Source organism: Aethina tumida, chromosome 1 (assembly GCF_024364675.1).
Source record: "Aethina tumida isolate Nest 87 chromosome 1, icAetTumi1.1, whole genome shotgun sequence".
Lineage (NCBI taxonomy): Eukaryota > Metazoa > Arthropoda > Insecta > Coleoptera > Nitidulidae > Aethina > Aethina tumida.
The window spans coordinates 2,340,796-2,354,935 of NC_065435.1; the positions used below are offsets into that span (position 1 = coordinate 2,340,796).

The 14,140-nt window shown below is 33.9% G+C and overlaps 2 protein-coding genes across 4 annotated transcripts; one reads left to right on the top strand and one right to left on the bottom strand.

Moving 5' to 3' along the window:
- Positions 1-1,141: 1,141 nt before the first annotated feature.
- LOC109600977 (SRSF protein kinase 3) lies at positions 1,142-7,905 on the bottom strand. Of its 3 annotated transcripts, none has more exons than XM_020017182.2 (6): positions 6,537-7,905; positions 2,636-2,851; positions 2,299-2,581; positions 2,085-2,247; positions 1,804-2,027; positions 1,142-1,747 (listed from the first exon to the last, which is right to left on the bottom strand). In XM_020017182.2, the coding sequence occupies exons 2-6, from the start codon at positions 2,812-2,814 to the stop codon at positions 1,286-1,288; spliced, it is 1,311 nt and encodes a 436-aa protein (XP_019872741.1). In that variant the 5' UTR covers positions 2,815-2,851; positions 6,537-7,905; the 3' UTR covers positions 1,142-1,285. The 3 variants fall into 3 exon arrangements, with proteins under 3 accessions (XP_019872741.1, XP_019872734.2, XP_049826807.1); XM_020017175.2 differs by lacking the exon at positions 6,537-7,905 and adding an exon at positions 3,434-3,961; XM_049970850.1 differs by lacking the exon at positions 6,537-7,905 and adding an exon at positions 3,625-3,709.
- Positions 7,906-8,038: 133 nt separating this feature from the next.
- Positions 8,039-8,975, top strand: LOC109601063 (putative glutathione-specific gamma-glutamylcyclotransferase 2). Its single transcript, XM_020017273.2, has 3 exons — positions 8,039-8,308; positions 8,367-8,405; positions 8,547-8,975. The coding sequence occupies exons 1-3, from the start codon at positions 8,174-8,176 to the stop codon at positions 8,931-8,933; spliced, it is 561 nt and encodes a 186-aa protein (XP_019872832.1). The 5' UTR covers positions 8,039-8,173; the 3' UTR covers positions 8,934-8,975.
- The last annotated feature ends 5,165 nt before the right edge of the window (positions 8,976-14,140 follow it).

The following is a 14,140-nucleotide window of genomic DNA, read 5'->3' on the forward strand; positions in this document are numbered from 1 at the left end:
ATGTACTGATTAATTACTTAAAAATAAAAAGTCTTCTCATTAATATAATTATAAAATTTTACTCTATTTAATTTAATTTCATAATTTAAAATCAAATAAATCAGTATAACAATGTATTCCGTAATTATTTAACACACACGTTCCTTCTTGTAAGTAATACGTTAACCCGCACAAGTACCATATTGTTCTTCATTAGTATGAACATGCACGTGTTTCTGCGACATGCTAATAAATTAATTTATTTGCAATAATAATATTCACATGTATTATAGTGATGACTCATACTATAGTAGCACCTGATCACCCCTTTGTTTTAAATTTGCACTTCCGCAAAAGAGGGAGATACCACGTGGTATCATGGGTGAGTCATCGCCTAATTGTTAACATCCTTCTTGAGTGGAAATAAGATTTAGCAAATAGTGATTCAAGATTTTATGTGTACACATACACTCTCCCTCCAATCAATTAAATATTAAGCATCGCAACGCAATATTTGTCCAATAAGTTTTCAAAAAAATTTTAGTAGCTTGGTAATCTCATTTAACCATCCATTCTGTATCAAAATTTAAGTTGAGAAACGAAGAGTCGGGTCTTCCACTAATACTAGCACATCTTCTATTTGTCTGTGACATACCTGGGCACTTCGCAGATTAGGCTGAGGTGATCAAAGTTGATGGAATTGGCTACAAATATTATCGTTCAAATCTTCCTCATCATCTGGATGAATTTAATGTCAGAAGACATTAAAATTTTATCATAAGGATCGCTCAAAACAACAACAAGGGTAGGATGTATGATCTAGGCATTGGAATATCCAGTTCCTGATATCTTTCAGTTCTTTCGTCCACCTCTTCTGTACAAGAGTTCTTAGATTTAGTCAATATGTTCTGAGGTTTGGTATCTGTGTGGATTATGTTGCATTTGTCATGTAAAAATAGGTTAAGCCTTCTAAAACATACGGAAACTAATGTGAGGCAAAGATCTATGACATGTAATAGATGAGTTACCTGGTGAATAATACCAGTATATAAGTTAAGAGGTATTGTAACTCCTCTCGTCAGTATAATTATAAAATTTTATTCTATAACTTTATTTTTAATTTTATTTATTCCCCAACTTAAACCCAAATAAAACACATTGGTAAATATTTATACGGTATATTAAAAAGTCAATAAAACATAAAAGGGATGTCGGTATTTGACAATAAACCAAAATGGAAGAAAACATGGCGTGAATGATGAAGTAAGTAACGCAACTTCAGTCTTGAAATATACTTTTGGAAATATTAAACCTCATTTAACCATTCATTCTGCATCGCAATGTCAGCTGTTAAACGAAGAGCCGGATCGGGTTCAATTAAACATTCTATAAAACTGGCGAAAGGTATCGCATCTACCCTCTTCCACTTGTATTTCTCAACTAACACATCTTCTATCTTCCAAATTTTCAATTCGTCTTCCGGCACGTGTTTCAGTTTACCTTCGACGAAGTATACTTTCGCTTCAGTCCCCGTTTCTGTGATGTATCTGGGTATGCCTCCGAGCACCTCCCAGATTAGGCTGAGATGGTCAATGTTGATGGAATGGCTGGACTTCCCTTTCGGATTGAAGAGCATTTCACCGGTGGCCATTTCAAAGGCTAGACATCCGACCGACCAAATGTCCGCCGGATAACTGTATCCTGATTGCAGTATGACTTCCAAGGCACGGTACTGTCTTGTCTGGATTTCTGGAGAAAAATGATTGTTCTAAAAACAAAAACCAGTCAGTCCCAAACTGGGGCATCGGTGGTCGGCTTCCGTACCTCCCAACATGCGTTACCCATGTCGGCAATTTTAACTTCTATGCTATTTCCGATCCACATCGGCGACCGGAATCTTGGTTCTGTATGACGTTGTCTAAAATTAACTAAGTCGGCTAAATATACGTCGTTAGGATACGAAGAAGACCGTTGGCCCTCCAATTGGCTACATATATCGTCGTTCAAATCTTCCTCATCGTCTGGACCAATCCACTTTTCAGAAGACACTGAAATTGTACCGTAAGCATCGTTTAAAACTACAACATTCAAAGGTGGGAGTTTACCATATGATCTAGGCATTGGGATACCCAATTCCTGAAATCTTTCAGCTCTTTCGGCCATCTCTTCTATATAAGAGTCCTTAACTTTAATCAATATGTTTTCAGGTTTGATATCCGTATGAATAATGTTGCATTCGTCATGCAAATAGGTTAAGCCTTCTAAAACCTACGGGAACTAACGTGAGGCAAAATCTATGACATGTAAGTGGTGAGTTACCTGGTGAATTATACGTTTGACACCAGGTACTTGAATTCCTCTGAATTCACTTTGGATTATTAAATGTAATAGTGATGGTCCCATACTTTCTAAAGCTATGGCAGTATGCACACCATTCTCAGCGGTTATTTTAAACGTGTCGATCATCTGAACGATCCTACTAAAACCCTTGTGACCGGGAGCCATGTTTTTAGTATGCGACAGCAGTCTTATTTCGTCTTGTGCCACAGCAGCAAACATTAGTGCCGATTTGCATATTTTAATTGCCACATATTTAGGTTCTCTGCAACAGAAAATTGTGATTATCTTCGTTTACAATTCGTTTAACAGGACGTACATGTTAAATATATTCTTACACAACCACACAGTTGAGAAGTGACCAAATCCTAGTTTCCTACACACTTTCCAACAACCATCTAATATGTCACCCGGATGTACGGGCATATAACCTCCGCTTCCGTAATCCGAATCACTCTCTTGGGACTCCCTGTTTTCTACATACTGGATTTTCTTCATTACGCTCTCATCGAGGTCAATTCCTTTGACGGGGGTACTGGAAAAAACGGGAACATTGATTCAAAACTACTTTTGCATTGTTCTAACTTATCAGAAGACGATTGCTTTATTTCATTCAATTCAGTGAGTCAAAGTTATTCATTTTTTTTTTTGTAAATTGAGTCATTAAATTAACAATAGACAATGAAGATGAACAAGTCATTTGTCAACATTATTTCAAGTCTACTGGTGACATGTTCACGGGCTAATACTTTATGTTTCTCAGACAATATTCCAAGAAATTTGCTCAAGGCAATAAAGTTATATGGGCCTTTTAAAACATTAGCTGAAATAAATCACCAAATCGGGACTGAGGGCAAATTATCGAGCTGGGACGCGTGACCAAATCAATGGCCAGTTTTACCGCAGTCATATCTTAATGTCGAACCATAAAAACTTGGTTTATTGTTTGCGAATTAAAAGCAGTTATAAATTGTTGAATATGCACGGAGTTGATTTAGGACAGGGTCGTATTGATTTATCCCCATCACATTTGTAGATGATGGACTGGCTTTTAATTGCTTAGAGAAGAAGAGAAGCCGATGAAGAGTCGGTTCGTTGCAAAACTCGTGCTACTTACGAATTCCGAGCGAAACATGATCGGCTCTTGAAACCGACTATTCGAATAAATGTCGCATCGCATTCGTTCCGATTGTCCGTCACGCATTCCGTCTTCTCTTCCGTCTTGGCGCATCTGCCGTTGCATATACGCACCAACAGGCACAACAGGTAAATGAAAAATGGAAAAACAACATGCAGCGCAACAATTACTTTCACATTGTCGTACTCGACCAGTTCCACTGTGTCACAAACGATCGTTTGGTTCGAGTAGCACACGAAGTCGAAATCAGGCGGATCCATTTTTCAAAAAACGTCCCGTGTTGGCGGGAAGCGGCCTCGCGATTCCTGTGCGGCACACAAAATCAAATGAAACGGTTTATTTTTAGATTGATTTTAACTAAATCATTTCACCAACTTGTTGCCGCAACCACAACGGTGATTTTAAACGAAGTGTGTGCACTTAATCGTTGAATTTTGAACACTCGCGATTTTTCCAAATGTTTATGTGTTGGTGCTATAGAAAATAAGTTGACGGTGAACATTGCATAACAAAACTTTACTAGTCTGCTAGATAAAAATAACCTGTGTATGAATAAATGTTATATATTTGACTTCTGAATTCACAATAATTATTTTTCGATGCGTTCGACCATTGAGCGAATATTTAAATGATAACAATTGGCATTGTCTTGATAATTGCCCGTGAGCCATCAATATTAAATTACAACTATTTTTGTTATTCATAGGTACGTATACTGGAAGACCCAAAAAAATTGAAGTTTTATGTACTTTGTGTGCGTCTTCAAACTACACTGAACTCTAGGCAGCCATACATCCAAAAAATGCTTAAAAAATAGTGATGGAGCTATCGATTTTTTTTTTAATTCAGATAAATGTGAATTGAATAAAATACAACTCTTTGAAGTGTTCCGTTAGAGATTAGAGATCTCAATATTCAATATTAAGCATCACAAGTATCATTAGATAGTTATACAACTCTGAATAAGGTTGCTTATCCGATAGTTGAACACATTTTAATAAAAGCAGTTTCTGTTAGAGATTCGATAACTAAGTACCATCTCTTTAAATATCTAATATCTATCTAATATCTATCCAATAAATTAGATAGTTCAACATATTTTAAATAACGCAGTTTTACATTAGAGTTTTTCTGTTCGATAGTTCGTATCATTTGTAGTTCCTAAAACCCTTTGAATGAGTTTGTTTGATAATTGAACACATTTTAATTAATGCAATTTTCCATTAAATACTCTCTTTTCGATAATTACCATTATAGTTCATATTTATTCGATAAATGAAAATATTTTAACTTCAGTTTTCCATTACAGATATTATATTAAAAATTAGCTATCATTCTATTGTTCATAAAACTTATTGACTTAATTTATTTGATAATTGTGCACATATTACAGCCTTTCATTAGATAGATATCCTCTATTCGACAATTCATATCATTCGATACTTCATAAAACTCATTGAGTGCATTTATTCGTTTATAAAACCACCATTATTTATGTAGTTTTCTGAGGGAGATTCTCTATTCGACAGCTAGTAACGCTGGATAGCTTATAAAACTTTGAATAAGTTTATTCGATAGTTGAACACATTTCTTTATTCTATAACTAGTACCATCCAGAGTTCATAAAATTCTTGAATTAATTTATTAGAAAGCTTAACACATTTTAAATAATGCAGTTTCCTATTATAAATTCTCTGTTCGATAGCTAGTATCATTCGATAGTTCATAAAACTCTTTAACTTAATTTATTCGACAATTAAACGTAATTTCCTATTAAAGATTCTCTTTTCAATAGCTCTAACATCATTTGTTAGTTCATAAAACTCTTTAAACAAATTTATTCGATAGTAAGACTCATTTTAATTAATACAGTTTTTCATTAGAGATACTTTATTCGATAACTATGGTAGTACCATGCGGAAGTTCACAAAATTCTTTGAATGAATTTATTAGATAGTTTAACATATTACAAATAATTCAGTTTTGCATTAAAGGTTCTCTATTTGATAGCTAGTATCATTTGATAGTTCATAAAACTCTTTGAATGAATTTATAAGACGGTAAACATATTTTAAATAATGCAATTTTCCATTAGAAATTTTCTATCATTCAAAAAATTGAACATATTTTAAATAATCCAAATTTCTATTATATTTTCGATAGCTAGCATCATTCGATAGTTCATAAAACTATAATTTAATTTATTCGATAATTGAACATATTATGTTTTGACTTTTTAACAACTAATATAATTCGATAGTTCATAAAACTTTTTAAATGAATTTATTCGATAGTTCAGCAAATTTTAATTAACGTAATATTCCATTAAAAATAGTTAGCGTCATTCGATAGCTTATAAAACTCTTTGTTAAATTCATTCGAAAGATGAACATTTTAAAAAATGTAATCTTCCATGCGGTAGTTCAAAATATGAAATAAATAAAATTATGATACAATTAAAGTTTATATATGCCACAATAAAGTACACAAGCATATTTTATCAAATATCATGAAACTAACTAATAAGACCATTCAAATGAATTAATTCGATAGTCCATTATTTGATAATGTTCATCACTAACTAGTATCACATATAATAAATTATCCATTTATTTTTATGTACTTAACAACTAACTACTTCAGTAATTCATACACTATAAAAGCTATATTGACAAAGTAGTAAAAAAAACTAATTTAATGAAGTCAATCGGTAGTTGGGTGCATTCAATCAATAATCATTCGATAGTTCCTGTCATTAATTAATACTAATTCGATAGTTTACAATTGTATTTAAATAAACAAATAAATTTATTTATTTAAAGTCATAAATTATCATATATTGATAAACATTTGATAATAGGGTGTATTCATTTAGTGATTAATTAAAACAACAATAATTATTATTTATATTATTCAGTTGCAGTTTAGAAATGTTTCTTGGGAGAAACACCGCACAAATAAATCGAAGTGTTTCACCTCATTGTGGGGTCAGTTACGTTTCTAGAACTTTCAATCGCATTATCCTTTCTTACTACTCCTGCAGGCAGCCAAAAAAGTTAACAAAGATAGATGTGGGACTTACAGTGAGGGATATTCGAATATAGGCAGGATCTCGGGCCGTTTCTGCGTTCCAGGTGGTGACAACGACAGTGACAGGTAGTCAGTGCGTTCGTGGATGTCGCCGTACGACTTGGACTCGGTCCAGCTGTACTTGTGCCTATAATCCGGAGAATCATCCCTGACGGCCAGCGCAGCATTGAAACGTTCGGACGGACTTTTTTCCTTATATCGCCATGATTGTTTACGGTCTGAGTCTTTGTCGATTTCGACTCTGTATAATTTTGGTTTGAACGTCGATCGGAATGAGCCCCTGGTGATTTCATCTTCGTTGTAATCCGCATCAAATGTGTACTTCTTGCGGTAACTGTCGAAGGAGGCGGACTGTTGGTCGACGAGGGATGTCTTTGACGATCGCAGGTGGCTGTAGATTGTGTCGAAGGATGAATGTATTGGTGGGGTGTGTAGAGGCGGCTGTTTATCCTCTCTGCCCCGGCTGTTGGATCTTGATTGCACTGTGTTGCTGGTGCGGCCTGGTGTCTGAACACTTGGAACTTCTGGAGCCAGGATGGCAATTTGTTGGACCACGAATTAACCGAATATCGTTTCTTACAGACGTAATAAAGCACACGTGACTTCCGAAAGTTCTTTACGAGAGATGATGAATCAATCATAATGCTATCGACGACAATGAGTGATATGTATCGGTGCGCGACATGGATATAACGTGGTGGCCCGGATCTTACAAGGAATTGAAACAGGACAACAGTAATGGGTGGCGCATGTGCGACCTGGAAAACCGCTCGATACTGGCTACCGCTCCACTCACTTCAAATTAAATTGATTACAACACTAAACAAACCACCGTTTAATACAAATGTCCTCTTTTTCTACCCCCTTTGTTAATCTTTCCTCTCTTATACTTCTTCATCAAGCTCCACCTTTGCGATAATCGGATCACACGATCGTATTTTATGTCCTGGTTCTTATCTGCCTGTGAATGTGTGTGCATTAGATAATGTTTTCCACATAAAAATATAGACGTATTGATTTTCACATTTTTGCAGACATAAACTGTCTGGGTAAGACGTCGCCAAAACATTGAACCCCTTCAATATTACTCCATCTTACTATACTAAACAGCAATAAACGTCTTAATTTGTGTTTATATCATTAAATTTCCTTCGTAATTAACAACTTTTTAACCTCAAAACACTTATTCCCTCTGTTGAGCCCTTTCCTCCTCATTTTAGACCAAGATGAGTAGCTAATCCTGAAGTTTTGCATCTGATTAGTTGCCCAATTTTAAAACAAACTGACCAATTTTAATTAATAATCGTGTTTTAAAGGTGCTTCCCAAAATGAACAAAATAATTGACAAGCAATTGACAAATTATTTAAACATTTGACACAATCATCTAAATAATCAAAAGTTTTTGTTGTTGCGGGAGAAATTTGAATAGATTGTAACTAACTAACCACGTGACCACGTGACCAAGCCGAAGTTCAAGATTCAGTGACGTCTAGTTTGGATCGAACAGCTGGTCATAAGCGGCCATACAAAAAACCTGAAGTGATAATTATGTGTTCATTGTAACTAAATGATTAATATAAATAGAAGTTAAACTAGCTAAGTATTCACTAAATAGTATTGTTGTAAAAATGTGGGTTTTTGGTTATGGTTCTTTGATGTGGAAAGTCGACTTTCCCTACGAAAAAAAGCTGGAAGGTTATGTTAAAGGGTACGACAGGAAATTTTATCAGCACAGCACCGACCACAGAGGAACGCCCGAAAAAGTGTGTAACTCTTATGTTTTGTAACTAGAGTAAGGTTGATTAAACTCATGTTTTATAGCCTGGAAGAGTGGTAACGTTAGTACCAGGAGACAAAGAAGTATGTATTCAATTTCCTTCCAAATGACTCATTTCAATCATTCAATTTTACACACTCATCAACGGTACCAATGATTCAAATAAATACGGCAACAAACTGCTTTAAAGACTCTTGCACAACCATTTAATGCAACAATTTCAGGCGAGAGTTTACGGTATAGCGTACAAAATTAGCGAAGATAAAGTCGACGATGTTGTGTCGCATCTCGACTACCGGGAAAAGGGTGGCTACGAAAGAACTCCAGTATTATTCTATCCGACCAAGGAAGACGTGCAACCGTTCGAATTAGTCATTTATTTAGCCAACGGTGAGAACCCTCAGTACGCTGGTCCAGCCGATTTATCTCAAATAGCGGAGCAGGTCGTCTCATCCGTCGGACCTAGTGGACCTAACATCGATTACGTTTGTAATTTGGCGAAGATCATGAGGGAGTTGTTTCCTGAAGTGAACGACGTGCATCTGTTTAGTTTGGAAAAGATCGTCCTCAACTTGTTGAACGAAAGGAAACAGCTTAAGGTTAAGAGTTGAAGGAATTTTATAATTTATTGATATTAAATGAATATTAACTGATTTGAGTGTCTTTTATCCACCTAGTTAACGAAAGGAAAACTATTTATTTCTATGTACTCTGAGTTGCATACAATCAGCTACAGTTCTCTCACTAAATCACGTCTTTATCTATGCTTAGAAGTTTTGTGAGGAGACTCTTTGATGGGTTCTTCATTTTAAATAAAAACGAGGCCAGTTTAAAATGTAAAAATTAATAATAAGTGTGTAAATTAATTGAACTAAAGCTGGAGTTTAAATTATTAGACATCTATTGCTCCCCAGATCTAACGCTTCCAAACGCAGCAAATAGATGGTGTTAGCAGGGACTCTACACCACTCGCTGAGATTCATTATATTACTTGTATCTCTATTTTGGCCTTTGTCACAAAGAAAGTGCAGCTTATCGGGATCAATAAAGATGTGTATCCCTCAAACCTATTAAGCACTCCGCTTTCGAGTGATCACTTTATACATCCACTCCTAATACCTAGTTACATACGGTTTTCGAGTGTTCTTTTAAATTGTTTTGGAGAGCTAATCGTTCCAATTCAATTTAATTTTAATAACGCAAAATGTATTTGCTTAATGGTATTGACGGAAGGCATAATCAATCAATGTTTGGGCACATTTGAGTGGCCAAATTCAGTTTTCTTGTTATTGATAGTTTATGTAAAAGTATTTTGGGGTCGTTTAAGGAATAAATGTGGGCGTGCCTTGTTTAATGATTAATACGATTTAGTAAGTTGGCTGGTAACAAAAAAAAAAAAATAATAAGGGTTGATGATTATTGGATGAAATATCGTTTTTGTAAGTTTAATGGATATTTAGTCCGAGTCAATACAGTAGCAGAAGCATAGATCCATTCACGGTCGCTCATCAATCAATCAAAAGAGGATTTAGAGGAGCCCATTCTTCGCAGTGTAATTTAGTAACATTGTCATAGACGCAATGAAATCGCGCGATGAATGGAGCCGATAAGCAAACAGTGAGCATATGAATGATCCTTGCTTAGTATTAATTTGCACTCTCATTAATCCAAGAATTCACGCATATATAAATGATATACGAGTGTCGGTGTAGTGGCTAACATATGTTTGTAATTAATATTAGTTTTATTGAATCAACTACATGATGCATGTTCAATATGGTTTAGGTTGACCACAAGCCTTATTAATTGGTCATCCCGTGAGCGGTAGGACCCAATAATTAATGTCAATTAATTCTAGTAATTAGGTTTAACATTGCAAGCCTGTTTGTTACATTACTATTGCTACATGCCATTATCTCAGGCCACATGTGCCGGCCTCTCGAGCTGAGACCTTGTGCACGCGACAACGTACACCTATTTGTTATCCATTGATTGGTAACATTTTTATTTCGTCCCCTCGCTGATATAATTGCAACATTTCTATTGTCTATAAGCCATTCAATGCGAATAAAGAGACACCACTTAACTCTGGCCAGGGGTTGCCACACCCTTCACAACAATGGGAAATCAACTTTGGTTTTTTACTACTTTTAATCAACTCATGAGAATTTAATCAAATCGCGATTGGAGAACGGAGAACTCTTCAATGTGGGTGGATTCCGAAAGGACCAATCTGTATTTTTATAACCTTTTATGGCCTAACGAAATTCTTCTAATTAGAGTCATGACGTTTTATGACTGTCTTAATTATATCTAGAACTAAGCTACATTAATTTTAGGCAATTTTAAAATTTAAAACGTAGTTAAAATTGCTTATTAAGTTCCATCATTCTCTTAATTGTATATTGTAGTCAAAATTGCTTATGAAATTTCATAACAAACATTTATAAATACAGAAAATTTTATAATTGTCTTAATCATATATAGAACTTTTTGGAAAGTTTGAAACTCTTCAAAACTGTATATTAAATTGCTTGTGATATTTCTTAACAAATTTTTATACACTCAGAATTCTCTAGCAGCTTTGAAACTGTATAAATTGTATACAGAGTTACTTATAAAGTTTTACAACTCTCTGAATTATATACAGAAATCTTAAGGAAGTTTCAAACATTCTTAACCAAAGCTATCCAGGTAATTTAAAACTGTATAAATTATATAAAATATAGCTTTTGAATTTGAAACTCTTTAAATTATATACAAAACTATCATGAAGTTAGTTATACAACGGTTTTAATTATATTTAGAATTGTATAAATAGTTGAAACTGACTAAATTGTATAAAATATTCATTATAGTGGATTCTGAAGAGAGTTTATCACTTTTTATATCGTAAAAAATTGCACGTTAAGTTCTAATTAATGTTTGAAGATTTTAATGATCCCGTGGAATTCCATGGTTTGATGTAAGAGTGGCGAACGTCCCTTTGGGCACAAAATCGTTGCGTTTCGATTAAGAAACTTTTAGCCGCGAAACTGGCGTATGACAAAAAGAATTTTTTATCAAAGTGAGATTAAACAATAGAAATCCGCTTGGGAAATAAACCTGCCGACACTCCGTATAACCCCATAAATAAAACTGTTCATTACGCAAATTATCTTTTGAATTCCGAAGACATCAAAGGAGTAGCGGACGCATTATTTCGAAACACGAGGAAAATTAAAAAGAATCAATGAATGAGCAAATGAAAGAATCGAACTGCCGTTTGGTGGTTTGGCAATGTGAAGGCGCTTCGGGGCTTCACACAAACTGCCCCGGGGGTTACGCACAATACACTGAACCACCCCATCCCCAGAATGTCACGTTCCATGGATAAATTCATTGTCCAATTTGCAAATTGCATACGAATTAAAACTGAGCATCATCCATTTCAGTACTTTCGCACATTTATGGACAAATTACTGCGAATTAATCACTTTAAACGTCCGCTTGATTAATCAATCTAATTAATTTTAATGGTGGCGCGTTTAGTGCAAGGTGGTAAAAATGTGCGACTCACGTCTCGCGGGAAATAACGTCCTCCTGCACGGGGGGCATCAATCAAAATTTTTATTTAAAATAAATCCCGATGCAAATATTTTTCGAAACTTTTCAATTTATCTCAATACACGTAATCCTATTGTCTCGCATCCCTTAGCGATGACAATTTAGATTTGCGGTCGTATCCCTGCGGACGTCAAAAAATGGAATCCGTTTATTTTGCATATCGGAGCTGCAAAATAGCTACTAAATAACTGATAGTGATCTGCAACTTTCGCCGCTTCAAACTAGACATCATTTTTTTCCCTTTCTTTGTGTTTCAAATGAATTATTCAAATTTGGACGCGGTTGCACAGAACATTCGCCCTCCTTATTTGATATTGACGTTTACAGATGAATATCTATTTATTAAATTACTTTGGTCTGATTAGACTAGATGATGGTTATAATTTGATGAATTCCAGAAGCAACACAATAGAACTTCTTATATACATGGGGTGATCTTTATACAGAGTGTTTCAAAAATAAGTATTAACTATTGACTATAATTACGACAATGGTAAAACTTCATAAGCAATATTATCTAAGTTTTGGATATTTTAAAAGTTCCTAGACTTAATATAGTTCATAAGCAATATTTTATACAATTTACACAGTTTCAAACTACATCAATAATTCTAAATATAATTAAGACAATCGTAAAGCGTCATGAAGATGATTAGAACAATTCTGTTCATCTATGAAAGTTTACAAAGATACAGAATTACCTTATTGGAATCTTCCCACATTGAAGATTTCTCTGTTCTTCTATAACAATTTAATTAAATTATGAAGAATTGATAAAAAGTAATAATATACAAAATTGTATGCAATTAAAACTTCATAAACAATTTTGTATACAATTTGGAGTTTGAAACTACCTCAAGAATTTTGTATACAATTAAGAGACTTCATAAACAACTTTGTACACATACTATTTTACTATATATATTAAAATTTAATAAACAATTTTGCATACAGTTTTGCAGAGTTTCAAATTTTCTAATGAATTCTATATATAATTAAGACAGTGATAAACTTTATAAGCAATTTAGTCTTCGATTTTGATGTTAAATCATTCTAAATTCGATATACTTCATAAGTAATAAGCAAAAACAACTTCACACTACATCGACAATTCTAAATTTAATTAAGACAGTCGTAAAGTATCATGAGGGTAATTGTAAGACTTCTGTTTAGCTATAAAAGTTAATAAAAATACAGATTGCCCTATTTGGAATCTCCCCACATTGAAGACTTCTCCGTTCTACAATAGCTATTTGATTAAATAATAATGAAATGATTAAAAGTAGTAAAACATAAAATTTTACACAATTAAGGCTTCATACACAATTTTGTATACAATTTGGAGTATGAAAACAGTTTTGTATATAATTAAGAGAGTTGTGAAACTTCATAAGCAACTTTGTATAAAATTTATGTAGCTTCAAGGCCTCTACAGCTGTGTTTGTTATTAAATTTTATAAGTATAATTTTGTATACAGTTTTGAACAGTTTCAAAATTCCTTTTATAGTTCATAAGTAAAAAAAATGTAAATAATTAAAACAGTTGTGAAACTTCATAAGCAAATTTGTATACAATTTATATAGTTTCTAAGCTGATACAGAGTTGTGTGCATAAGTACTTGAACTCCCCTTTAAATACCTTATTTTTGAAACACCCTGTGTACTAAGTGACACCCTGTCACCAAGCTAAAATGTTAGATTTTAATTACATTAACAGAAATAAGAATGTCTGAGTATTGAGGTTCACTCTAATATTTATTTAAAAACGAAAATAGCAATTAATAATATTGATTAGCTACAATGTAGTTTTATATAAAAACGGATTTATGATTAAATTGGTAATAAAAAGTAAAACACAAAGAAAACGGGACCTACTAAATAGGCATTAACATATAACTTAGTTGCGGATGACATAAAGGGAGTATTAACATAATACTAAAATAACCTCTTTGTGTGATTGTTCGACTAAATATAAAACCCCCGAAACAATGGACTAGGGAATAGGGCGGTCATCATCGAGTAGTTTATACACATAAGTAGCTACCAACAAAAATTAAATCAACAATGTAAAAAATAACAACGATAACAGGTGTGCCCTCAGAATTAATACCTGTGATTCATAAACCCATTGAAATGTTCACATTATGCTGCCGAATTAGCATAAGAGGGGGTGAAAATATAACTTCCCTCAGTTGCCCATCTGTCACTATCA

Coding starts and splice junctions, on each gene's coding strand:
- LOC109601063 (XM_020017273.2), top strand. CDS start 8,174: ATGTGGGTTTTTGGTTATGGTTCTTTGATGTGGAAAGTCGACTTTCCC. Junction 8,309..8,366: donor ACAGAGGAACGCCCGAAAAA/GTGTGTAACTCT, acceptor CATGTTTTATAG/CCTGGAAGAGTGGTAACGTT. Junction 8,406..8,546: donor TAGTACCAGGAGACAAAGAA/GTATGTATTCAA, acceptor CAACAATTTCAG/GCGAGAGTTTACGGTATAGC.
- LOC109600977 (XM_020017175.2), bottom strand. CDS start 3,714: ATGGATCCGCCTGATTTCGACTTCGTGTGCTACTCGAACCAAACGATC. Junction 2,852..3,433: donor TCATGTTTCGCTCGGAATTC/GTAAGTAGCACG, acceptor CGTTTTTTCCAG/TACCCCCGTCAAAGGAATTG. Junction 2,582..2,635: donor TGTAAGAATATATTTAACAT/GTACGTCCTGTT, acceptor TTTCTGTTGCAG/AGAACCTAAATATGTGGCAA.